The sequence below is a fragment of the Coenobita brevimanus genome, chromosome 115, assembly GCF_032717465.1.
Source record: "Coenobita brevimanus isolate Jiangsu-jjx chromosome 115, ASM3271746v2, whole genome shotgun sequence".
Classification (NCBI taxonomy): domain Eukaryota; kingdom Metazoa; phylum Arthropoda; class Malacostraca; order Decapoda; family Coenobitidae; genus Coenobita; species Coenobita brevimanus.
In genome coordinates, this window is record NC_137068.1 from 462,889 (window position 1) to 478,460 (window position 15,572).

General features: G+C 41.0%; 3 protein-coding genes across 3 annotated transcripts in view; 2 read left to right on the forward strand and 1 right to left on the reverse strand.

Moving 5' to 3' along the window:
* Positions 1-3,748, forward strand: part of LOC145418588 (uncharacterized) — a 37,067-nt gene extending 33,319 nt beyond the window's left edge. The window contains exons 25-29 of the mRNA XM_080286955.1: positions 160-293; positions 1,038-1,160; positions 1,750-1,961; positions 2,312-2,417; positions 2,702-3,748. Of these exons, the coding sequence (XP_080143081.1) occupies positions 160-293; positions 1,038-1,160; positions 1,750-1,961; positions 2,312-2,417; positions 2,702-3,748 (1,622 nt within the window). The remainder of the gene's footprint in view (positions 1-159; positions 294-1,037; positions 1,161-1,749; positions 1,962-2,311; positions 2,418-2,701) is intronic.
* The window catches only part of LOC145418637 (protein argonaute-2-like), a 163,540-nt gene that overhangs the window by 127,923 nt on the left and 20,045 nt on the right, over positions 1-15,572 (forward strand). The window lies entirely within an intron of this gene.
* On the reverse strand, positions 8,280-14,059 carry LOC145418589 (WD repeat domain-containing protein 83-like). Its single transcript, XM_080286956.1, has 7 exons — positions 13,975-14,059; positions 12,754-12,889; positions 11,823-12,024; positions 11,188-11,320; positions 10,525-10,664; positions 9,898-9,998; positions 8,280-8,409 (listed from the first exon to the last, which is right to left on the reverse strand). The coding sequence occupies exons 1-7, from the start codon at positions 14,057-14,059 to the stop codon at positions 8,280-8,282; spliced, it is 927 nt and encodes a 308-aa protein (XP_080143082.1).

Genomic DNA, 15,572 nt, shown 5'->3' on the forward strand with positions numbered 1-15,572 from the left:
TACCTACCACCTAATGTACATTCACTAATATACGAGGACAGAGTTACTGTACTCTCTGTCTGTCTCTCTCTCTACTACCTACCTACCTAACGTACGTTCACTAAAGTACGAGGACAGAGTTACTGTATTCTCTCTCTAAACTTTCCTTCCCCCCCACAGAAAGCAGCGGAGGGTCGGACGGGTACATAAGCTCTCGGTCTGTTGGCGGTCACCCACAAGGTCTATGTTCAAAAGACCTGCTTGGCTGGTCCTATCAAGTTGCTAAGGGAATGGAATACCTTGCATTTAAGAAGGTTAGATTCACTACCCTGTTATCTATCTATCTACCTGCATACCTATCTACCTACCTACCTACCTATCTATTGCTCCAAAGACCTACTCAGTTGGTTCTGTCGCATACCTGTGTGAATGGAGTACTTAGCTCGAGCAGATTCTCTCTCTCTCTCTCTCTACAATTCTGGTCACAGCTCTTTGGAACTCTCAGCTTGCATTCCTTCCCCATTACAGAAGCATGCAGCACCCATCTAGCAACGCACTCTCTACTCATTCTCTCCAGCTCTCCAAAGCAAGTTATTCATGTATACAACAGGTCAACTCTGGAACTATCTTCCTCATTCCTTCCTACCCACGGCCCAGTATTTTTAAAAGGAGTTCAGGCATCTACAATTTATCCAGTACATGACAAAATCTTATACTAAGAAAATGATCAATAACCCAGGGCTCACGCTGAGTTTTATTTTAACATCAACCGTTATATCAACGTGAAAAGGTTTAGGAAAACCTTATGAATATATTAACACAATTGGGTGTGTAAAGCGAGAAGTGTGTATGTCAGGAGAGGGGTTGCGGGTGACAGATTGAAAAAGACCTGGGATGAGGTCATAGAGTGTGACCTCAGGGATATAGGACTGCATAGGGAGGCTACCGGAGATCAAGCAGCATGAAGAGCTGCCATTAGGTGACCATGGCCAATGTATGCAAGCATGTCGGAGCCTTTATATACGATACAACACAATACGACAAAATAATTTTTCCAGGTACTGCATGGAGATCTGGCCTGCAGGAACATATTACTGGCTGAGAACAACATTGTCAAGATCAGTGACTTTGGACTGGCCAAGGACATCTACAAGAATGAAAACTACAAGAAGAAAAGCAGTGTAAGTATTATATGGGGAGGTAAAGACCCAGTGCTCCACCAGAAACTTGCCTCATGATATGTGCTGTGGAGATGGGTCAGGCTGCTGGTGTGGGTGTGAGGAAATAAATAAATGATGCAAGACAGACACTGATAACGCTGACTGAGGTGTCCCTACAACACATCACAAACTGTGTCAGAGAAAACCCTACACTGACACCATTCAGGGATTATTTTTCAATCCTGTGCTACCCCATCAGGAGTGTTAGGGTCCAGGATTAAACTCCTTACTTTAGAACAGCAGTACTTCTTGTTTAGGGACTTGTGGCATGGCTAATGGAGTCCAGAATATTTGACATCTACAACTGGGGATGTCTTTTGGTAGGTACGGCATCCCAGGGCAAGAGTGATGAGGATAATGATGATGCTGTTCCATTATTTCAGGGTCCCATGCTGGTCAAATGGCTTGGCTTGAAATGCCGCAGGATGGTTTGTTTTCTACCTAGGGTGCCGCGTGGTTTTTCGGTGTGGTCACGGGAGAGATTAACGCTACCATATGGTGCTGGTAATGAAGACGTGTTATGATGATAATTTTCTTTTTTATCTTTCAGGGACCCATGCCAGTCAAATGGCTTGCCTTGGAGTGCCTGCAGGATGGCGTGTTCTCCACCCAGAGTGATGTGTGGTCCTTTGGTGTAGTCATGTGGGAGATTTTCACACTGGGAAAGGTGCCCTATGCTGGGATCGACTATGATGAAAATTTCGTTGACAAACTGGCCAAGGGAGTTAGACTTGAACAACCACGCTTTGCTACTTATGCACTGTAAGTGTGTCTGGCTTGCTGGATTAATACTATCATCATCACCATCACCATCACCATCACCATCATCATCATCATCATCATCTATGCTGTCATCATTACCCACGTAAAAAACTATCTAGTGTGCTCTTTCAAATTAATGATTTTCCATATGAAAGAATAGATGCTGACAAACCAATACAGGACCATAAAAAAAATGATGACTTCAAAAGTACAGATTACAAAACCTTTCAGTTATTGCAATGAATCTAAGTAAGAAAGTATGTGTGAATGTATACTGTGTATGTATGCCAGTCTCTCTCTCTATGTATCTATCTACCTATCTATTTAACACAACAAAATCTCCCCAACAGATACCGTCTCATGCTGGAATGCTGGAATGGAGACCCTATGGACAGGCCTTCATTCACACACCTGGAGACCAGCCTTGGAGAAATGCTAGGAGAAGCAGAGAGACAAGTGAGAAAACTGTCTATCTGTCTACTGTACCTGCCTGTCTATTGCCAAATGCCTTAATCTTAGAAGGGCTCTCCATTTACATACATGGTGTACCACAAATTTTTTAAAAATTCACGTTATCCTAGACGGCAGGGGAGGAAACTAAATCAACATGGACTACCTGCCTACAGTTGATGGGTCTGCTCAGCCAGACAGACTGGTGTTACTCAGCAACAACTCCATTGTAGCACTTAACACGTTCTTTCTTTACTGAATTTTTCTGATAATGTTCTGTTTTCTTACAGCACTACCTGGAGCTCAACCAGCCCTACGAGGAAGACACCGAAGATGCCAGCCTTCTGGACAGGATTCAGAGCCCAGATTACACTGCCAAAGTCCAAAATATTGGACAGAATGTCGATGAAGATGGGTACGAGATGCCCTTCAGTCCTAACCCCTGCTGCCCTCCTGCTCCTCCTCTGGATGAAATAGTTTGTGGGCAGAATGGTACCCCCAGACTCACTTTCCTACAACGAGACTATCTTCAGAGGAATGCTGGTGCCACAGGTGGGGACGATGGAACATACATGCCCATGTCCTCCCCCAGCCGCAAATCCGAGTTGGTGTTCAACTTTGATCAAGATGCCGTGAGCTACATAGCAAAACGTGACAGTGAGGTGATGCAGGAGAGGAGTGGGAGCAGAATGGATGGGAGTGAAGTGCCCGATAGCGGAGTGAATGGCGATCTCTACCTAAGAATGGACTCTGGAACTAGATCCCTTACCCCGAGCACCCCAGGCCAACAGGGTATCCCAGGAGGACATCCACAGGGGCATCAAGAGCTCAACCGAGCCTCTGGGGTGCCACACCATGCTCCCAGCACGCCAATCGTTCTTGAAAACCCTCCCATCGCTCTTCGGAAAAAGCTGGATCGTCACCCTTCAGATTTTGGCAAACACGACAGTGGCATCTATAGTCCGTCAGTCCTCATGCAGACCAATCCAAGTTATATGATAATGAACGGCTTTGTTAAGACTGACGAGAGTAACTATATAACAAAGGAGGATGCCCAAGGACTGAAAAATAATACCAGTCCACCATACGAAAACTTCCAGCCTGGTAAAATGGCCGGAAGTTCCATACAGCGGGATTATCTTAAAGAAGGGAAGAGTGTCGAGGAATACGCGAACCTCCTCCCACGTGACAAGATCCGTGACAGGACGATCTCTGAGGCATCTAGCGGGATCGGCTCCATGAATGAGGAGAGCCCACCGCAGAGTCTGGGAAATTTTGACACACTAAAATCATCACTTAAAGATAAGGCAATCATTGAAGAGCCAGTGACTGTATGAGTGGTGGACAGATATAAGGTGACATTAGTGTGGTGCCTATACTTTCTTTACATGAACGTGGCCTAAAACTGCCACCTCTCCGTCATGAATGCTGAACTGTGACAACAGATTAACATTTGAATATGATGATAGCAGCAATGAAAAGCTGTGGAAAGAATGTACAGCTGCAGTGTTGTCATTTTCTGTCACTGAACTATGTGGAGTAACCTGTAAAGGAACAATAATCTGGGCCACGTAAAAGTTAGAGAACTACCGTATACTAATACTATATGGTGTCATCAAAATACAGCTGTGAAAAATTAAAAGAAACTTGTACAAACTGTCTTCAGAACATAAACTGTTTTTTCTCTAACCTGGCCTAAAACTGCCATCTCTCCATCTTGAATGTTCAGCTGTGACAACAGATTAACACAAGAATGTGGTACTAATCACAAAGAAGTGCAATGGAAAGGAAGTAGAGCTGAAGTACTGTCTTATTCAGCCACTGAGCCATGTGAAATAAACTGCAAATGGACAAAAATCTAGGCAATATTAAGGTAAACTAACTATAATAATATAAAGTGGCTTCGGAAAGACTAGGAAATTAGTGTATAAAAAAAAAAAAGTACACAGTAAATATAGTGTTGTTCTATATAGACAAATTTAAAATGTCGGGCTATAGATAGATATAGATAGACAGACAGACAGAGAGATAGATAAAATGCCAATAATGTGTTCAGAAATGGTTAGTGACTATGATTCTAGAAGTGAAGCTTACCCATTTACAAAAAGGATTGTGAAAAGAAAAAAGGAGAGAGGAAAGCAAAGAATTAAAGAAAGAAAAAAAGAAAGAAAGAAAGAATGAGATGGAGGGATAAAGTGAAGTGATATAAGAGACAGGGGTGTATGAGTCAGTGGGAGGGAAGTCACATGGCAGAGGACAGGGCAAAGGGGAGGTGATTTGTCTGTGGCCACCCCTTATGGGATTAAGGCATGTGCTGTGGCAGATAAACAGAGAGATGGAACTTTCCGATCACACCTCGTAATTCAAGATGACAATATACGGTACTGCACGTTTTTTATGCATTAAAAAACTTCAATGTTCTTTTTTACAGAATGTGATATGTCATAATCAAAATAAGGATTAAGCTTAGTAGAAATAAGTAGGATTAAGCTTTGTATATAGTAATTAACCTCACTCCATCCTTAGGAGGGGGAAAACAGGATTACGATGATGATGATGATGATGATGATATAGTAATTATCATCATTTAAGAGAGAGGCCCTTCAGTACAATGTCTTTTTATGATGCATTTTTTTGGTACCCAGACAATTTTTATTAATCGTGCAAGAGCTCTTGGGTTGTGAAAGGATTAACACTCCAGTTCCTGTGACTCACTCTCTATTGGTTAAAACTCTCCGTTGAATTCGATAACCTGCCTTTAGCTGTAATATAATGCTACAACTGACCAAACCAAAATAATATGGTGTTTAGATGATCCATTATGACAAGTGGAAATGTTGGGTGGGAGAGAGACACAGGTTAGGCCTTGAATTCTCTATTACCTCTACTGTTTTGGGCTACAAAGACTCGTTCTATGGCTTCTGTGTAGCCCAAAATATCTGAGAAAATAAAGAATTCAAGCGCAAACCTGTGTCTCTCTCCCATCCAACATTTCCATTACGTGTTTGCTGGAATACAAGAATATAAATACTGACCCAGACATACAGGGTTAATGGTGCTGGTATTAACACTGCCACCTCCAATGACTCACTCTCAGATGGAACAGAATACTGTACTAGAGTGTTACTGACAATAAGAGGGTTAATAAAGGCTATGGAGAGGATGTGCTGCCACAGTAATCTCACTCTAGCACTGAGATATAACAAAAGATTAACGCTAGAATATGGCGCTAATCACAAAGAAGTGCTATGGAAAGGATGTACAGTAATAACAAAATACTGTACTGTCTTATTCAGCCACTGGATTGTAACAATACAAATACTAAAACATGGAACTAGTCATGATGAAGTGTTGGAAAAGGATAAAAAGCTCCACCTACCAAGTTAAGGCAGACAGAGAATAGCAGTGGAATTTGTATATAAAATTATTGTATGTATACCATGGACAATATCACTCTGAGTACCTACGGTTGTGATTCATGTCGTAATAATGCAAGGTGTCTCATTCATAACCATTCCGCTGTGTGAATTCCTGTGTGTAGCAGGGACGGCTTTGTGATATCAGTGTCCGCTGTCCTTGCATCATTTATTCACTTCCTATGCCCACTGCTGCACCCACACCCCACACCAGCAGACTGAACCATTCCCTAAGACATCTCAATCAGCAGTATCAGTGTCTGTCCTACATGTACTCACTTCCCACTCCCACTGCCACAACCACGCCCACACCAGCAGACTGAGACATACCCTAGTACAGTAGGTGGTTCAGTCAGTGATGCTGGTGTCTATCCTGCATCATTTACTAACTACCTAATTATGCCCAACCTATGCCAAAACCAGCACTCTGAGCCATTCCCTACGACGGGTCAGTCTGTGATGTCAGTGTCTATCCTGAATCATGTGCACACTTCCTACTACCACACCCACACTAGCATACAGAACCATTTCCAAACACATCATTTATTCATTTCCCACTACCACACCCATGCCCACACCCAGACCAGCAGACTCAACCATTCCCTAAGACATCGTTTATTCAATTCCCACTGCCACACCCAGACCGGCACTCTGAACCATTCCTTAACACATCATTTACACACTTCCCACGCCCACTGCCACACCTATGCCCACACCAGCAGACTGAGCCATCCTTGAACACACAAGACACCACCAACTGAGTTTCTTGTTGAGTATATGCAATATGTACGTCGTAAATATATATTACTGTATACCGGTATGCTTGTGCTTAATATGTTCGTACAGTATTAATAACACCCCAAAGGCTCCTAAGATTCATTCTCAGATGAATAAACATATGTAGTTTTAGCTGGAATGGAGTTGTTCTGAGTATTAAGGGGTTAAGTGTTTAAGTTTTATATGTCTGTACTCAGCTTAAGAAAATCATCTGGCATTTTGCTGGAAAGTGTTAGCTGGAAAGATTTAGTTGGTGTAAGTTGGGGGGGAGGGGGTAGCAAAATGGAAGGAGAGAGGATGACATGGAGGTGATCTGTTTGTGGCCACCCCTTACAGGATTATGGCGTCTGGCTACAGGTAGAGAGATACAAAAATTTCTTAAAGATAAACCCAGGGAGCATCTTTAAACAACACTATCAGAAGAGATCAATGTTAGTCAAAGTTACATACCAAGGGACAGTTTTTTACCAAGGTTATTTCTGCATATATTAATGCTCTGAATACTGTACATACTTATTATATGCCACTTTATTTTAATATTCTTTTGTGCTAAGTCGAAATTAAATTAAAAAAAAAAAAAAAAATTACAGTATTAAACTTCCATTCATTTCAAGTTGATTTGCTGAATGTCCCAGATTCACAGCATTAATAGGGTACATGCAAGTTTTGGAATCTCCATTTTATGAAATGCTATTTAAAAATCCATTTCCTTCCAACTTCAACTAGCTATAGAGCTTAATGCAAACATTTCATACATATAAAATAATATAAAATAATAATAATAATAATACAATAAAGCAGTATACGAAAAAAAAAAAAAATTGCCAAGCCAGCCACTTTAAAGCATGCAGAGTCTTCCAATAATCTTCAATACAGCAATTTATCTGAAACCATATCTAAACACACTGTATGTACTCACTGCATGAAAAGGTTGTAATATTCTGAAACCCATCCTAAATTTATAATAAGGAATAACTGCATTACCTGGCATACTACAGGTGGATACTGTTATACGAGTGGGATATGGTAGTGGACCTGTGGAGGACTACTCGGATGGCAGAAACTCGAAAAAAGGATTGGTAAAAAATAATCACTAAACTTGTATAATGGAGCACATAACCTATGGGAAAAATTGGGTTAGGTTAACTGCCCCTGCCCACACCACCAAATGGGTCTAAATTGCCCATTCACGTATCCTCTGTTTCTCGTATAGTGGACGCTCGTATAACAGGACCTGCCTGTATTTGAATGACACAATCAGCAACTGCTTTTATACATATGATGAAAGTATCCTGAAAGATGTGACAATGCTTGATGGATATACTGGAATGTGTTAATTTCACAATGTTTGTACATTCATGCTATGATAAATACAGTATTAAAGTACTGTGCATATGAGTTTTATTAGACCTCCAAATCTATACACTCCTAAATATGTTTAAACAGTATAACTGAGATATTGGCCTGCAGCTTTTTTTTCTTAAAGAGAAAATACATATACACAAAGTTTTTTCTGGAAATAAATGACATATCTAATACTAATTAGCCAATCATGTTTATGACTGTGAGTCCAACTGTCTGGAAATAATATACAGTTACAAACCTGGTTTACCTTAAGATATTCCCTAAACTCCATCAACCACCCCTCTGGCTACAAGGGCAGTTTGGAGTTCATTTAAGAGCCATCTTTATCTAGTGCAGGAGCAGACCAGAGCCACACCTGTCCCTGTGTGGCAGTCAGTAGGTGTGGCTGGGTGGGGTGTGGTGACAGGGAGTGCACCACATGGCTTCCTTTGTGTTCAAGCCTGTTAACCAATAATATACTGTTGTAGCAGCAGAAGTAGTAGTAGTTGCAACCACAGGCTCATCTCAATGTAAGCCCAGTGGACTGCAGATTGCAAGCTAAAGTTGCCCCTTTCCTGCAGTCCACTATTCTCATCTCGGACAGCTCCACAGTCTGATTATACTGGTGTCACCACATGAAGGCATCCCCCTCCTGTATCATACACTACACATTGTACTGTACTGTTAAACTACAGTTTTGACTACCTCCATTTAGTATATTAAGCTTAACTACCTCAAGCAAAATTAGTTTCCTGAGATACAGGAAGCCATTACACTTGTCACTCAGTGTAGTTATGTGTTCAAAGATGGTGAGTATCTCTACCTAATATTTTTTTTTTTTCTAACACCATATCATTACTTCATGATATCAAAGACCCACTAAAGATTTTGGTAAGACATACGGTAAACTATATTCTACAGGTTTCTCATCTACACCTGCTGAGAAAATATTTAAAACACTATATCTATCTCTCTATTGCTAGATGCCTTAATCCTGTACAGGGTGGCCACAAACAAATCACCTCCACATCGCCCTGTCCCCCGCCATTTCACTGCCCCGCTCCCAGCTCACACCCTCCTCTCTCATATACCTCTCCACTCCATCCCTCCATCTCATCCTCAGGCTTCCCCTCCACCTCACTCACATACACTCTCCTTGTCAGTCTCCCACCCTCCATCCTCTCCATATGGCCAAGCCACCTCAGTGTGTTCCTCCTAACGCTTCCTATCACAACCACATCCACACCACAATGCTCCTTTATATCCTCATTTGTCAGCCTGTCTCTCCATGTGACTCCACAGGCTCCTCTTATATAACTCATTTCCACTGCTCTCACTCTTGACTTGTGTCCCTCCAACAAGGCCCAAGCTTCACTTCCATAAGTTAGAGTTGGTATCACAATACTGTCATGTAGTAACTTTTTCACTTCCATGCTCACTTCCCCGTTTCTTCCCTGTTTCTTTAAAACTAATTATCATATAAAATGTGAAACGTACAGTCAAACAAAAAGTTTTACTTGCCTCCCCTGCCTCATTCGCACTACTGGAGTCATACATGCTTGAATGAGACATAGTGGACAACGGTGCATATACTCATCTACAGTTGGATGATAACAGACACCTCAGTTAACTATGTCACATTCAAGCACTTATGAATCCAGAGATGAAGAGAGGTCAAATAAACTTAAGGATATGACTGTACTTCTCTTAGACCTGCATTCTCTTTGGGTAAGGAGGCTCCCCTGCACCTCTTTCATAACAATTTATTATCCAAAGTACCCATTAAAATCTCTTTTTTGCTTCTTATATCTTTTCAAAATAGACACAGATTGCATGGAAAACACACAGGAATATAGTAATGGAGCAGAATCAGAAATAAACTGGTAAGGAGGATGAGTTAGTAAGCTTCCTAAGTACATCAGACAAACGGCTTTAGTATCCCATCTCACCTTGTGGTCAGTGTTGCCTGCACAAGATCCCAACAATACACAAAACCATCCTCAGATCCTGACACAACATGAGTGTCTGACGAAGTGAAGCAACTCTCCACCTGAAACATAACAGCTAAATGCAACAAATGTATTGTACTTTACTGAAAACACTAAGCTAAAAAAAAAATTATGCCCGTATGACACAAAAAAATTACAATGTGACGAGATGTAGGGATTCAAATTAAAGTAAAGGAGAGTGGACTATATCAATCACCATGCTTGACTATATAAATTACCATGCTGACTGCCAACTTAGTGACTTAAAAGACTTTTGTTAGCATCAATAAACAATTTTTCCATTTACCTTGTCAACTTTGCTAACATGTGATGAATAATGAAAAAGAAATTAGTCCTGTCTTTATCCATTAATCTGAGTGTGAAGACCATGGAGGAGGTGAATGAAAAGGTAAGAGGCAGGAGTGAGGAGGTAAGAAAGAGGAGATAAGAGGAGGTAGTAGCAAAAAGGAAGAAGTAGGGCAGATGAAGTAGGATAAAGAACTAGGAGAGAGAGGAGATAAGAGGTAGGAATAAGGAGATAGGAGGTAGTAACAAAAACTAACCTTAACCACAATTATCTCTACACACCTTATAATCTTTACTAATGTGTCCCGTATACTGAGAAAGAAGTTCACCAGTATCTTTATCCATCAACCTGAGTGTGGAATCCATGGAAGAGGCGAGGATACACTGACCATCCCCACTGAAGTGTGCACAGGTCACACCCTCTGTTGGATGTATGCAAAGCAGTCAGTTTGTTCTTACCTGATAGAACTGGGTCACTCATATGTTGAATAAGCTGTGGTTGTATGAAATTCAATAAGCCTTAATTATGAGGCAGGAATGAGCATCCTTCATTAAGTCAAAATTTTTATCCACCCTGAGTACACCTGGCCATCAACTATGCTGAAAAGTTTAACGATCTTTATCAGGAGCGAATTAATTTACTGAAGACTGACAGAGATCCATGTGAACCCAGTGGACTGTAGGATGTAGTTGTCCATTTCCCACAGTATACTAGCTTCCTTATGTATATCCACTGTCCAATTAACACAAAACTTCCTCAATCCCTATCCTATATCCTTAAAACTTCAGCCTACAGTCCACAGAGTGCACAAGGGCAACTTCAGCTTGCGGTCTACAGAGTTCACATTTCAGATAAACCTGGGATCATAAAACAAGATCAATATGAAAAAGACATTCCCAGGCTCAATGCATTAACTCATAGTCAAAAGAGGATGCAGTGTTAACCTCCAATGCAGTTAGAGACCAGCTCCCCCTTCCTCAAGTCATAGATGCGCGTGTAACAGTCCAACGAGGCTGTTAGGATCAGATGGGCGGACACTTGTACTGACATGACGGAATCTTTGGCCTCATCCAAAATCTGTACAAAGAGAATGAAAACAATTACATAAAGAAACTTTAATACGGTATCTTTTCCTTTCCAATTCCAACACTATTCCAAAACCATGAAGAAACTTCTGCAATACCTGAGTTTAGTTAAAAATGTTCTATTGGTATATAAAGCAAATGCAATCCACGTATTTAGAGCTGGCTCTAAGTATAAATAACAATCTGTACTGTAACGTGAAGTGCAAAAGTGTGGAAAGTTATGCTTGTGGGGTGGAGTAAGGATTCTTGCTGTGTGAAATGTGAGTGAATGAGTATATCCCACTTAACTGGGCATACTATTGATGAGTTCTCCCTCTTTCAGGTTGTTTCTTGCTCTCAGAATCGTACCTCATCCCATCCTTCATTGAGAAAAAGAGGTCAGGATGATAACTATGATGATGATGACGACAACGATGATTATGTTTGACAATACATGAGTACAGCATAAGCATAAATATCCTGTTGGTGTACCAAATTAAATGCAATTAACACACCTGAATAGGTTCAAATTTCCGACTGCGAAGGTCCCATATTCTGACTGTGCCATCCACTGACCCTGACAACACAACCGTAGACTCCTCGTTAAAGTCAAGGCAGTTTACTCGTGCTGCATGGCCTCGGAACTTTCGCATGGCTTCTCCTGTGCTTACATTCCATACCATTACTGACTTGTCCATTCCACATGAACAGATCAATCTGGTTTGTGTAAAGAAAACATCACATTAGCTTTGAGCATCTAACACTTCATGGCCATGCCCTGTGTAAGTATGGAGTAGTACAGGTGGTAGTATTTGCTGCCTTGGGTTGATCTGACGTGTGAACCCAGTTGACTGCAGGCGGAAGCTGCACTTTTTCTCCTCTCCAGCAATCCACAATCCTCCTTTCAGGGGACTGGGAGGGAGCTGAGGGACATTTGTGTAACTATGCAGAGAAGCCACCCAGTCACATCAATGATATCACATAAAGGTGTCCCTCTCCAGCACTGTAAATATGGAGTAGTGTCCCTTCACCTCACAAATCTGGGGACACCTTTTTAGTTTGTTCTTGTCTCCAATATTCTAATTCAACTCAGAAGGTCCTTGTTTACTGAAAGAATAACTGAAGATGACATCTAACCCCTGATCACTGAAAAGTCTATCCTACACTGAACAGAGCTATCAGGGCATGGCACAAGTAAAAACAATGTATTAACACTGAAAAGATTTCTTATAACTATCTACAACCAGATGCTTTAATCCCAGAAGGAGTGGCCGCAAATGCATCACCTCCATGTCGTCTTGTACTCTTACATCAGCCTGCCCTCTTTCACACTCACCCCACCCCCCCATTCCCTCTATCTCTCCACTCCGTCCTTTCATCTCATCCTCACACTCCCTCTCCACTTATAACAAAAACTTATTACTGGTATATCTGTTATTAACTTACGAATTGTCACTGGAGCCTCGAGCATCCAACACTTCATAACCGTGTCCAGAGTAAGTATGTAGCAGTGTGCCTTTGTGTGGGTTCCAGAGCTTCACTGACTTGTCTGATCCACAGCTCAAACAGTATTCCCCATCCACTGCAAGTATACATAATGATTTCAGTCCACACTATCCACCATTCTATCCTTTACTGTTACATCAGAAACACAGGGGCCCTGGGCTAGGTTACTAAGTCCTGACATTTAAGGTGAGGGTGACCAGCCTCACTCACTTTTAAGTGGTATCATGTAAGCAGTACACTCAAGCCACTCCTTGGATGTAAAACTTGTCAGTCTCATCCTGCTGGAGTGTCTTACTTCACCAGGCTATTAGGCAGCATGGGATAACTTCATTTGTTATCATCATCATCGCCACCCAAACCTCTTTTCCTACCTAAGAATCTGACTGAGGGAGAACTATTGAAAGTCTATCTACCTATCTATAGCCAGATGCCTTAATCCCAATTAACACCTTGGTGGAAGATAATGAACATATGCATTTTTTCTTTTTTAAGTTGAGAAATATCTTTAAACTGACAAACACACTGGAAAAGCTGCATCACTGGTGACGTTAGTGTGCATTTTAGCAGTGACGATTGGGGTTTCTTAAGTCTGGCATCCAGCATGATGTAGGGAAGGTTGGACTGTATGCTGACTTGTCCAATTTGGGGTAATGGCCAGGGACACTTGGTTTACAGGGTAACTCATACTGTCGTTGGGTTACTCTCATCTAAAGCTGAGCTGTTACTGAAGATGGGAAGTAATATACCAGTATGTTACTAGCTATTAAAATTGTTTTGAAAAGTACATATAGATGTTATATTATTTAAGTTCTGCCATTAAACACCAGAAATTTAGCTAAAAGAGGATGCAAATCTCTGTTAGGTATGATCAAACTAACGTAAGCAAAGTCAATTTAGTACAAAATAAGAGTACAACATGGCTAGCCAACTGGAGAGTACCGGTAGGCTGAAAATTCAGCAATTCCATCATACCACTGAATCTGACAGCTCTGACAGCACCTTAAATCACTTGGGTCAGATGTGTGAGCTGACTCTCAATGCCTGACAGTTTGCACAGTATCATTAACCCCTTCACTACAAGAAATCAAGAAAAATGCCTGAAAGTTGTTGGATTAAAATGAAAATGATATCACTAGACTGAAGAGGATATAATCAACTCACCATTAAATCTGACAGCTCTGACGGCTCCTTGTTTACATTCCATAACTCGGGTCAGCTGTGTGGGTAGACTCTCAGTGCCGGCCATCTTCAGCGGCAGTAGTAGCCCAATTCTGTAATATTGTTAGAAAAATATATACCATCTGATGAAATCCCTTAGCATATCGGACTAATGGAATGAAGGAAGGAATGATGAAGAACTACTAACAAGCCGTAAATTGGCTATATGGCACAAAGGCTGATGTTGAAGTGGTTATGCTGATGACGCAGTTTGGTGATGAAATGGTTATGCGGGAGGAAGGGTCAGTGTCAATGGGATGTCCTAAAATGATCCATGTCATAAAACCAAATTTCTTACCTGATAGTAGAGGGGAAATAAAGGCTGGAAGAAACAAACAAATATCAAGAAGAGATATGGGACAGAACAGAAGATGAACACAGTAAGGAGAGAAAGGTCGGAGACAAGAATGCCCATTTTAGTCGCCTCTGATGACAAAAGGGGATATTGGGGAAGTATTTATTACACCCCTCCCCAGGGGAATTTATACTGATGACTAATGAATACTACTTACTGGAAATTAAACTTTATCGATATATCCCAAGAGTGGCTTTGTAAACTTTATATTGTGCGGCTGAGCAACTCTGAGCCTAATTTCACCATTAAACAAAACGAATTATTAACTGATCTACTTTACTCACTCTAAGATGTTTAATTTGCCCTCGGAATGCTACTCTTTGGGGATTAAAATGACCTAGAAGCAATGTCACTTCTTGTTTTGGGTTCGACTGTGTAAACAAAAACATAGGCCGCATACTAACTAAAGTCCGGGACACTAGCTACTTAAAACGCCGCGGAAAATTCAAATCTACCCAATGATGTTCAGAACTCTCTACTGGAACTATTAGTTATAATTTTTACCTTTTATGTATTATGGATTATTACGGAAGGGTACAATCACCATCATCATCATCCTTCCCAACCATGAAAACTCAAATCTACCGACTGATACCATACTCAAAATTTTCTATCAATTAGTTACTTGATGGCCTGATGCACTTTCATAATCCTGTAGACGATTTCTGCTTATTAATGCAAAGGCCTGTGAAACCTGATTACCAAAATATGCAGACTTTATGAACAGGAGTGTGTGTGTGTGTGTGTGTGTGTGTGTGTGTGTTCTTCCCTAATTCTTACCTAATTGTATTTTTACAGGACTGAGTCAAGCTCTTTGTGTCCTGTCTTTTATTACTATTTTATCATATTTCTCTTTAAAACTGTGAATGCTTTTGATACATACGACTTCTTCGGGTAATATATTCCACTGACCTATTGCCCTGTATGGAAAGCTGAATTTTTTCACATCATTCTTTAATCTTTCCCTAATACTTTCTTTAAATAATTTGTGTGTGTGTGTGTGTGTGTGTGTGTGTGTGTTGATAAAATAGTTGTCCCACTAATTTTAGAGTCCATCAATATACCACAATCTCGCAGAACTCAACAGGTGGAGTTTCAAAGTGGAAAATCTAACTAGGAAAGTGTAGGTGAAGGGGATATACCATTCAATACAAGCCCAAACACTGGGGAACATTGTCACTGATAG